This window comes from Pollachius pollachius (assembly GCF_949987615.1).
Source record: "Pollachius pollachius genome assembly, chromosome: 12".
Classification (NCBI taxonomy): Eukaryota; Metazoa; Chordata; class Actinopteri; order Gadiformes; family Gadidae; genus Pollachius; species Pollachius pollachius.
This window is the reverse complement of record NC_136945.1, coordinates 7,665,649-7,677,767: the sequence shown is the minus strand read 5'-3', so window position 1 is coordinate 7,677,767 and position 12,119 is coordinate 7,665,649. Positions and strand designations below refer to the sequence as shown.

At 44.4% G+C, this 12,119-nt stretch overlaps 1 protein-coding gene across 3 annotated transcripts in view; it reads right to left on the bottom strand.

Annotated features, from left to right (window-relative positions):
* atp2b2 (ATPase plasma membrane Ca2+ transporting 2) overlaps positions 1–12,119 on the bottom strand; it is a gene marked incomplete at its 5' end in the record, with an annotated part of 59,172 nt that overhangs the window by 20,118 nt on the left and 26,935 nt on the right. For all 3 annotated transcript variants that reach the window (XM_079747391.1, XM_079747389.1, XM_079747390.1), the window contains 6 exons: positions 2,822–3,064; positions 4,182–4,396; positions 7,041–7,205; positions 8,296–8,337; positions 9,465–9,548; positions 12,033–12,119. The exon at positions 12,033–12,119 is cut by the window's right edge and continues 39 nt beyond it. In XM_079747391.1, coding sequence (XP_079603517.1) covers positions 2,822–3,064; positions 4,182–4,396; positions 7,041–7,205; positions 8,296–8,337; positions 9,465–9,548; positions 12,033–12,119 — 836 coding nt within the window. The remainder of the gene's footprint in view (positions 1–2,821; positions 3,065–4,181; positions 4,397–7,040; positions 7,206–8,295; positions 8,338–9,464; positions 9,549–12,032) is intronic.

Sequence of the window (12,119 nt, the reverse complement as noted above, 5' to 3'; positions counted from 1 at the left end):
AGCCACAGGCTTAGGATGCATTGTTAAGATGGGTGGGACTGGGGCTGCTCCCCCAAACATTTATTCTCATTTTTGCATTCACACGCTCATAGCTTATTCAGCAGGCCACGTAAGACAAGAGAAGGGCAGGCGAAATGTCAGGGTTTTATGAAGTAAAGCATACGATATATTTGTGTTTATCTGCAAATTTAAAGATCCCAATATAAATGTGCGTACCTCAGCGCAGATTTATTTATAGCTCACCATTCATCACATGGCCATTTATAGTGCTTTACAAAGGAAGAAATCACATTAAAGGGACAATCAATAAAAGATCATTAAAAATTACTGAAAATAAGAGGGAAAGAGACAGTAAGAAACGATAAGAGAAGTCCCCCAGACAGTACAAATGAATATCCCTGTCAGGAAAGACACGCCCAAATACCCCCCCCCCCCCCCCAGTCCAAAGAGGATCCCACAGCCAAAGCAGATACATGAGAATAGTTCAGGTGTTGAACGTGTGTATCTGAAATCTGAAGATAACTGACCAAGGTATTAAGTAAGGAGGATAATTTATAGACTCTCAACGTTTGGCTTGAGGCTTGAAGTCAGACGTCAGACTTTACTTTATTTGGGGGTCCAAGTTAAAAGGCAAATTCAAACCTTCCCACCGGCCTGATTTTCTTTGGAGCATTAAGGTAGCCTATTTTATAAATGAAGGGATTAGAAAGGGATTAAAATACCTTTTAATCCACCAGCAAGCCCCAAGGTGCATTCTGCTTTACCCGGTTCAGCAACTATGTGGCAATTTCACTCGAGCAGTGTTCTGTGTTCACATGATTTACTGCTGGGAAGTAAAGTTGGGAAACGAACAGTATGTTTTTCACTCCATGCTGTGACAAGGTGGCCAAAGTGTTTGCATCAGATCGCTCAACGAAGGCAATATTCAAAACACAACACATTTGGGCATTGTCACATTTATGTCCTTCTGGAGCTCTCTGCCCCCGTGTGTGTGTGTGTGTGTGTGTGTGTGTGTGTGTGTGTGTGTGTGTGTGTGGGTGTGTGCGTGCGTGTGTGTGTGTGCCTGGGAATATCGAGATGTCTAAATCCATCTCCTCTTCGGGCTGATGGTAGCATGTCAACGCATGATGAAGAGGAGAAAAACTGCCTATGTAGCTTAAGCTCTGTATATTAACTGTGTGCTATGGAAAACATATGAGCCCTCAGATGCTGCTGTCAGCTGACTTATGGCTTCCAGAGTATTCCACCTGAAGGGTGTACACACTGTACCGCGGGTAAAGTTTCTGCCAAGGCAAGAATAAACAGCAAATCCCACCATATTTGGCACCTGGGGTTAATTAAAAGTCTTAAAGTTTCATATATCCCTTAAGGTATACCTAAGCAGATTATGGCGCATTATAAAAAGTATTTAAAGAACAGCTCCTTCATCTGGCTGTGATGCAAACCCTGCGTGTGTTTGGATGTTGCGCAGACGTCAAATTGTGTGAGATGTACCAAATGGGAGGACGAGCCTGTTGGTTTGGTCTCTCGGGACAAACAGTTCTCGTGGTTGTTGTTGCTGTTGTTGTTGACTCTGAGTTTGAACCTGCCTTGAGGCTTAGGGGGTCAACGGTGTGATCCTGTTCTCCTGCAGATGTCCTGCCCGCCCCACTCATACCCGACGCTCCATACAGGAGTGTGTCAGTTGGTCAACCATCCATGAAGAGACCCAGCGTTGGTTTACAGCAGAAGTGACAGACCACCACACAGCCAGATGGTGCATGCACGCCGCTGTAAGTATGTATATGATTATGCCTGATCAGTCTGGTGGGAGGGGGGGGGGTATGGTATTGCTCCTATTCAAACACCTTGTTTGCGGGTGTGTGTGTGTGTGTGTGTGTGTGTGTGTGTGTGTGTGTTTGTGTGTGTGTTAGTTTGTGTGCGAGCACGCTTGTGTGTGTGTGTGTGTGTGTGTGCGTTTGTGTGTGTCTGTGGGTGTGTGTTTGCGTGTGTTTGTATACGTGTTGGTGTGTGTGTGTGTGTGTGTGTGTGTGTATGCAAGTGTGTGTGTGTGTCTGTGTATACCTACCTCTGCCTACCTCCCTTCCTATCTGTCATGCCATCATGCATACAAAGGATTACGCGCAGCACTCAGAAAAGAACAGATTGAACCTCCGTCTAGTAGGCTGTGACTATCATATCAGGCCGGCAGAAGACAAGAGTCCTTAATGTGACGTTAAGTGGACTGAGTGGATACCGCGACTAAAGGGAGGTCAGCCTGCCAGGCCCCAGACGTAGGAAGACCAGTCAACTCACTCAGTATCACACACTGCCACGCATTCTCCACAGAGAAGCCAAAGAGCTGCACTAGAATATTATATAAGCATTAACTCAAAGAGCTTCACTCTGAGGGAACATCTAATCACGATGGAATGAGCGAGAAAGTTTCAAAGTCAAACTCAAACGTTGGGAATATGTTTTTTCATGGCACCGAGGTGTTACTTTTTTCGGGCACATATTTTTTTTTTACAAATAAAATAAAAATAAAAGTGTTGAAGGCACGCCCGTTCAGTTGGGCTCCAGATTCTCCACTGCTGGTGGAGCATGCAGTACCGGGACTTCAAGTGGCTTTCATATGCAAATGCCGCCGCACTTTAGGGCTGATTATGTATGCGCGTGTTGCCCTCCTCTCAACCCGACTGCTTACATTACCCCTCCATCCACGGCGGCCGCCGCTCTGCTGCTCCTTAATGATCTGTTTACTGGCTTGCCATGCCGAAAAAAAAAGGATGCAGATGTTGGAGATGGCGGGGAGAGAGGGGAGAGAGGGGAGGTTTCTTACCAGGATCTTGGAGGTGTAGGCGCTGTTGATGGAGATGGCGTGCATCAGCACGTCCAGGGACTTGGGCGGCAGCGCCCCGGGGTCCGGGACCACCTTGTGGTGCACGTCGGCGATGTAGCACTGCACGGCCGTCATGCGGTTGGTGGTGAGCGTGCCCGTCTTGTCGGAGCAGATGGCCGTGGCGTTGCCCATGGTCTCGCAGGCGTCCAGGTGCCGCACCAGGTTGTTGTCCTTCATCATTTTCTGTCCAGGGAGGGGGTGGGGGGGGGGATTACGTCATGTGTATTGTGACATTGAGACAGGGCTGGAGGTTAAGTTCTCCAGATACGTTTCGGGGCAAGTTGAATTTAAGGAACCGTCAGGCATTTGTTGTATATTTATTAATTAACAGTTTCTTAAAGTCAGTTCATTATGTAGAAGTATATTATGATAATTCAGCACTGATTATCAGTCCTTCAAGATCCTCTCTTTGTAAGCAAGACTACAGGGCTAGTAAGATTTCAGCCGGGCTGGTGAAGATGTTGGTCTAATAGCCTGTATCTCCATTTCCCAGCCCCCAACATCTGCATGGTTCATTGTTCCAAATAATGACCATGTTTAATAATTAATGATGAACACCTTCACTATAACACGGTCGCCGCATGATTGCGTGACAGCGAGAATCTGATTATTTTACATTGTTTTACCTAAAAACAGCGTGCATAGTTATTTTGCTTTAATTACAGTGTATGCAGGGACATCTTGCATTACAGGAAAAACTAAACTAAAGCTTGGACATAAATAGAAAAATTATCAAAAGTACAACTGACTTGACCATTGTGTCCTCATATAGATGAAGAACTTGAACTGGAAAGTCCTTTGTCTCAAACATTTACAATCCACTTTCCAGTTACAAACATTTTCTTTACGTCCAAGTTCATTTTATTTAGTTGTCGTTCTTGCTATAGCGACATTGCGCAGGAGGTCACGTTATTTTGACACGCGTTATAGCGAAGCTCAATTTAAAATCCTTCTATTCATGCCTTTACCCATTCATCCTTAGGCCTATGGGTAACAATGTTGGTTAAACACTGTTCAAGGTTAGCATCTCGCACCATAGCACGGTAAAGTTCGGGACACTAACCCTCGGGACACTAACCCTCGGGACACTAACCCTCGGGACACTAACCCTGGGCTCTATAAAGAGGGGACAGAATACACAAGAGCCAACTAAGGTGAAGGCTGGTGTTGGACATGCACTGGTAGATAACGGAATACTGCGGATTTTCCCTGGCAGACACACACACAGCAGTGTCCACATGTGTGTGTGTGTGGGGCGGGGGGGAGGCGTGCATGCAGGTGCGTGCGTGTCCTCTCGTACCTTGACAGAGTAAGCCAGGGAGATGGTGACGGCCAGGGGCAGGCCCTCAGGCACCGCCACCACCAGCACGGTGACACCCACGATGAAGAACTTGACAAAGTACTGGATGTAGATGGGGGTGCACTCGGTGAGCCACGGCAGCCCCTGCACCACGAAGGTGTCGATGACAAAAGTCAGGACCAGCATGATGACAGTGATGGATGACATGAGCAGCCCTGGAAGACACGAGAACAGGGGGAGGGGTTAGCATGATTTTTACAACAGCACGATGGATTGGGTGACGGAGCCTAGCGCTGGAGCTACGCGTGTATTTGTCTGCACAGCAAATATGTACGGTTGGTGGATTGATATTCATAAAGTACACTGGAGGACGCCTATTTTGTTGGGTCGAAGCCATCAGACCATTCAGAGTAAAATAAATGTAAGTATTGAGGTGAAGCCAAGGCATGGAGTAATAGCAGGCCTGTCAGACAAGTTACTGAAGTTGGTCAGTGCGCATGTGCCAAGCAGCCTGCAGTTCAAACGCACACACAGCATGCGCAAACGCACACATACTGAGCCCGCACGCACATACACACCGCACACACACGCACATGCGCACAAACATACACGGACACGCACACACACACAAACACACACACACCGCATACACACACATGAAAACACACACGCAAGAACACACACATGCCCGCTGACGCAGATGTTTCAAGACAAAGGCAGCGCAGGACACCGCACACCCACGTAGCACACACACACTGCACACATGCGCGCTGATATTGATATCCCCCCTCCCCCTTGCCGACTATTTTAGTTGTTTTATTTTTTTTTCAAGACACTTGTTGACAAGTGACACACATGTTTAATCTCAATGACGTATTCTTCTGGTAAAAAATTTAAATAAAATGAACATCTAAAACTCTCACATCAGGTAGCCAATGTACAATCTGCAATCTCAGCCTGTGCTTTATTTCACTATAGTTAGGTAGGTTGCTGCCTTTGCTGTTGTTACATTACTTAGTTTATTCCACTAAGGTGCTTCTGTAAATGAACACAATTTTCAGCTGTTTGTTATTGTTATTTTTAACTAACCAATAGTAGTTGCCATGCATTTTTTAAATGTCAATGCACTATGAGCCCTGAAAGTAAAACCTATTGATTAATTGATTTGTATTCATAGTATACTACACTTTCCATTGAACAATTACCCCTGTAACTCATAAATTGACTCATTTTCTAATGTAATCAAATGCTCACTCACTGCTTTCAGACACAGGAGTAAGTCCTGATATTCTCCTGCTATTCTCCTGATGGGCCGTATGTGTGAACAACATATCCTGACATTTGTACCATGAAAATCTCCTGAATAATACTACCCCTGAGACAGTATTTTCTCTGTAGGAAATGTACATTACCTTATATGTGAATGAGGAGTAGAAAGCATGTCATTGAGTGGCCCCCTAAATGATAATCAGCTTGTTGCCTTTTGTTCGCTGAACTGTTAAAAAATATTTAAATGTTGGCACTGCTTTTAAGAGTCATTCATGGTGAACGCTAAGTGATAGGTCTTATCATATCCCTAAACATACACATCATACTAAATAAATTACAATATATGAGTTCACAGCTGCACGTGTATAGAAAATGTTAGCTGAAGGGTCCCGTCCTTCCACTCCCTGTTTTCTCAGTTAAACACAGAAATCTACTACATTTGTCCAAGTGTTAGTTATTTGTGAAATGAAGCAAAATAATACGCTCTCTTTCTCCGGTAATGCAGTCGTTTGCGATGCCTTTCTTCTTCGTCGTTTCTTCTATTTGTCTCTAATTCATATTCCAATGTTTCATCGATCGAAGCTTCGAATTTTGTGGATGCAACGGAATATATGATGCATCATTTTAGCAACATTTAAGATGATCGCGATGAGTTCTCCCCGTTCTGCCTCCATTTTGTCTAGGGTCAAATCAAAACAAACTACAGTGACAGCAGCCGAACTTATCCAATCTCTAGAAAACTTAGACCCTACATCATATCCATAACCCCCCGTTGATTCTACTGATGTCTAAACGACATCGTTTAGATGTCGAAGTGTGAATCACATAAGGAGAACATTATTATGCTTGCTTCATTACGTAATAGGTGAACCAAAATGTTATATGTTGTAGAATTATAGGCAAAATTTTATTATATTATACGCTCAGATATTTCTTACATTATCAACAGGGGATCCACATTATAGTTATGGGTTTAATTACAACTAGAGGTTGAGAAACTCTAGTCCTATATAATATCTGGGTTGAATCACATGATTTTCAATTATTTAATGAACAAGGTTTTGCGAATATTGATGTATAATGTCTAAGTGTATGTATCTATCTATCTATCTATCTATCTATCTATTTAATCTATGCAATCTAAGTGCGCTTAACATCAGCCTCTTGGCAATGGTCTGAGCTCAATGCCTAATCCTGTAACAACTGCATCACAAACACCTGGAAGACTGATTGAGACCACCTACTAAGAGGGCTTTGGGCACGCTCTCACCGTACTTTGAATTATGCAGCAGCTTACAAATCAGGTAACCAAATAGTACAGGTGGTCAATTTGTGGAGCTCACCTCTGTACTGTAACATGTTGATAGAAAGGGACTTTCTAGGGATCTGTGATTATCTGCTCTTCACTACGTGCTGTGCCTAAAGTTAGGTTTAATGTACCAATGCACCTCTTCATTATCCACCTCAGCACTTCATGACACAGTATTAAAAAAAGGCAGATCTTTGCAAACACACCATGTGTAGCAATGTCAACCTGGTCAGCAACTGGCCATTGGGAGTAATCAGTCTTTTTTTTTCTCTTTCTCTCACCTGCTTTGCCGATCTGGACAGCCAGCTTGGTGAGCTTGCCCTGCAGCACTGACTTGTCCTTCTTGGAGACGTTCACCTTCCTCTTCTCCTTCTCGTCCGGCTCCCCGCCCTCGGCACTCTTTAGGGGCTGCATCTCCATGGCCGCCGCTCCGTCCTGCTTCTTCACTGGAGACCCCGCGACACACAGGAGGGTGTTGGTGTTAGGGTACAGCGGAGGTATGGAAACATAGGGAGGGGAGGAGGGGAGGGGGTGTGAGGCCACAGCTCCAGAACTGATGGTCGGACTGAAGAGACAAGCACATCCAAGTCTGGCTGACAGCGATAGCAACATGGATTCATATGAAGACTGTTCTCCATCTTCTTGGTTGGATATCTGTCTTGCAACATTTTGGAGAGGGATTAAAGGCTTGATACAGGTTCAGGAGATGCAACCTTTAAGGATGGATGCATCTGTATTTTTCGCTGCATACTGTTCATTAGTAGTCACAAATAGTCCACATACGGGGAGATAGGGCTTTGTAAACATCCATACGTGTTTTACACGTGCCTTACACGCACGCAGACAAGCACACACACACACTTTGTAAACATGCATGCACACACACAAACACACACTGAAGTGTATTCAGACCCACTCTTCCCTTCACCAATCACCACCCAATCATAAGTCTTTGATCAATCACCAACTTTCAGTTATGTATATATTTGAAGTTCGGGATAATTCCCAAGGGTCTTACCCTCCCCCTCCCCAGCCCAGAAGCTGTTCAGAAAGACGCTTATAACCGAGAGACAAGAGGAAAATGGGACATGGTTGTTGGGAGAGATCTGCTGCAAGTAAAGGGGTGGTATTTAAAACAATGAGCTGCCAGAGAACAAGAGACATCATCACAATGACAGCAACAACAACAAAAAACAACAACACAAATGACTTCGACAACATTTCCAAGACAGACAGCGGATCAAGGTGAACGGTGGGAGTCTCTAACCTGACACATCCATAATTCACAGAGAGAGCGCTCCATTGAACACTATGCATGTTCTGGTTTGGCCACCATTGCGCCGTTGCCAGTCAGCAAGCATCAGAAATGATGGTCAACTGTGCCCATTTGGTCAAAAGCACTTTCAATTTAAATTGCATCGAACTGGGGGTTTCCACACTTTATTGTGGAGACTGGTATGTGTGTAAGAAGGTGAAGGCCAAAGATGTCTGAAGAGGGGCGAGGGGAGTCAGAGGAGAAGAGTAACGATTGGTTACCTTTCGTTTGGTTGATCTCCATATTGCCATCTTGCATTTTACCTATGATGGAGACATACAAACACAGTAACCACGGGAATATCCACAAACGGTTGACAGACACAAGAGACGCAAACACACAAAGTGAAGGTCGAAAACACAATAACATGGAAAATACTTTTAACATACTTTCCCTAGGACAATCACATGGATGTATTGTAATCATAAGCGGTGAGTTGGCAAGGTATGACAAAGGTAAAACGTTCAACGAGTTGAAAGAGAAATGTGTTTAGTATATATTAAGCTTCTGCAAGATGTATGATGTGTGTTTTGTATGATTCATATTTTAACAGTAAACATACCGTGGAATTTTCCGTAGTAAATCAAAGTCAATTTTGAATGGCATATATAATGATCAATGTCAGACTGCTTTTCACTTCAAGCCATTAAGACAGACGACAAAGTACGATACGAAGACAGATACACAAAAAACACGTATTGGAACACATTACACAAACAAAACGTGGACACATGCTACACAAACATGCCAGAGGAAAGTGTGAACATGTGTGATCAGGACAGCCAGTTGAGAGAAGGATAGAGGAAAGGAGAGGAAAGAGAGGTAGTGAACAATGGCACTACAAGGTTACTAACACACCACTCTCTGTGCCGTGAGTGTGAATGCTTTTAAAGGACCCATAGTGGACACTAATGTCAAATTTAAGAGGGAGAAAGGGTAGAAAATAGAAATTAACCTTTATAAAAGGAATTGAGTGAAAGATCTGAATGATCTTAAATTGTCGTCATGAACAAACAATAGATAACACACTAGAAAACATCCCCAAAATGGGAGTATGGTCACTCTCATTTGGAAGTGGCAGAACTAATCGTACCTATTATTATGTTTTCATTCTGAAATGAATATACCATCCCCAATCTTTGCGGCCCATACCGCTCCTCTCAGCCTTTAAACTTAAAGCCTTATTTGTACTCCACCCACTTTGATTGGTATCAACATTAGGAAGCTGCAGTGTTAAAACGAGGTAGAGTTGTAAATGCATTGACTTTGGGCACAGTGAGTCCAACACAATTAGGGGTCGGGGGACAGGAGCGCCACAACGGGGACTCAGAGGGAGGAATGGAGAATCGAAGGAGACAGGGAGAACACACGGATGTGGGAATCGACCTACCATTGATTAGGGTGGCATTGCCAATATTACCGGCCGAGGCTCCGTCCGTAGTGATGGTGGCGATGGGGTGTGAGGCAGTATGGTCTAGCCAGCAACAATGAAGGCCACACAGAAATGAACGCAAACACACACAGGCAGTCATACACACACACACACACACACACACACACACACACACACACACTCATACACACGCACGCACACACACAATCACACACTCACACACAATATTAAACGCACCCACACACACATACGCAAACACACACAAACAAATACAAACCGCGCACACACAAATACACACACGCACGCACACACGCACGCACGCACACACACACACACACACACACAACAATGAACAAAAGCAACATGGTTATAACAAGGACAGGAGATTAAGATCAAATCATTTTCTAGAACACTGCGTACGGTTTCTCATTAACAATGCATTATAAATGAGTATATGGGGAGTTTATGTGAGGCAAACAAGAAAACATTGGCCGAACATACAAATGGTGTACATAGAGGAAATCAACATACGGTATGATAAAAGCAGACAAATATGTATGCAAAGGCTGAGCCACACCGCGGGAAAAATAACGAGATACACAAGGTAACGTGACCAAACCTTAAGCCCAAACCAAACGTTTAGAATAAAGTGGTTTATATAATATAATAATCACCTCCATTATAATCAGTATAATAATGATTGCTACATTATCATCCATCTAAAGGTAGACTCAAAAATGAATGTTAAATCATTAAAATAAGTAGAGCCCGGACAGTGCACCAATGCTCATTATTTGGATCCCTTGCCCTTGATTAAGACTACACAAAGTCCCACATTAATCTGCAACAGTATACTGTACAATATGAACAAAATAACCTATATCCTAGACTAAGGGTGAAGAAAATCCTTCACCCTTAGAGAGAGTTTAAAGCATAGACGCTGCAATGGCCAACACCGCTGCCATATTGGAGAAGCCAAGACCGGCCTGCCAACCAATTCAGCCCGTAATTAAACTGCTACCTGCCAACTGTAAATAATTGGCAAGTTGTAGCTACTATATCAAATGTGGTCATCCAGGTGTTTGAGACGATATGAAGCATGCCAAGGTGCTCGAGGAGAAACTTGCTAGCACTGAAACACGGTACTACATCAGCTAGCATTAGCCAGTTCTGACCAAATACCCCACGGTTTGAAGTGAACCAAACAGAACAAGACTAAAATTGCACAACCATCCAAATAACTGTCTTATCGATGGCCAATTGAGTTGTTTTAAGCAGTAGAGTCGCAGTAAATGCCGAAGCTCGAACCAGACGGGGTGTAGCCCGAATAGTGGAAGGGTTTGCTTAACCATGAGGCGATGCTGTCAGCCCTTAAAAAGAGGCATGGTGTTAGGGAAGAGGGCCGGGGCGAGGGTCTGGGGTGTAAGGGGTACCACCCTGGTTTTGGAAGGGAGATGGGAATAGTGGAGTCATAGTTGTTGCTCTGTAAAAGGGGACTATGACGTGGACACTTCAAGGGTAGTGGTTGGGTTGGGTTGGGCTGGGTTGGGTTGTGGTTGGGTTGGGTCTGGTTGGGTTAGTGGTTGGGTTGGTTTGGGCTGGGTTGGGTCTGGTTGGGTTAGTGGTTGGGTTGGTTTGGGCTGGGTTGGGTCTGGTGGGGTTAGTGGTTGGGTTGGTTTGGGCTGGGTTGGGTCTGGTTGGGTTAGTGGTTGGGTTGGTTTGGGTTGGGTTGGGTCTGGTTGGGTTAGTGGTTGGGTTGCGTTGTGGTGGGGGAGAAAAGTGAATACGCTACCTGCGTTGCGGAGTCCATCCTCGTCTGTTAGGCGATTTTGGAACGATAAGAGAGTAAGGACAATAATGTACTTGAGCTCACAGTACCCAGACACACGCACACACACACAACTCACATCCTCAAAACCGTAGTAGTGGAAATAACTCTATTTTCTATTTTGTTTCTAGCATTCACTAAAGATGGCGCCGTTTTATAGGGCAGAAAATGAATGACCCACACAAGAAAAGTGTATGTGGGGAAGCTGTGCATTAGCATGGTGGCTCACAAGAGCCACTGGTCAGAGTTGCACATTGTGGTAAGCTAGCTCACTATAGATATTTCACATTAATAAATGACATGACACCATTGAGATTGACCAAATGTAAGATGAAAGAAAGGATGGATTTCTCTGGGTTTGAACAGTGTTAGAAACAATTTGAATAATGTAATAGCACAACTCAACTACATACATTACATAGGTCTCGTGCTTCTTAGATAATTGAATGTGGAAATGTTAAATATTACATTTGAAAACAACCACTAGATGAAAACGCTACGAGCATGTAAAATGGGAAAAGACATAAAAGAAAAGGTGCCGCCCACTTTGCATCATATTTAATGGGTTGGCGCCGACGTACAGTAGTTGTTATAAAAGCCTTTTCCTTTGTCGATGACAGCGGGCTTAAAGACACTCTAGAACCAGTTATGGCAAATTGGTCTTAAACGCAGGCTGTTGGGTGCCGGTGGGTAAATAGCAGAGCACGTATGTCAGCCGGCCCCGAGAAGCCCCTCACCTTTTTTCTCCTTCAGCTCCTCCTCCTCTGTCCCTGCCCCCAGCAGGGTGAAGATGATCCCGGTCTGAGAGTTCACGCCCACCGCCG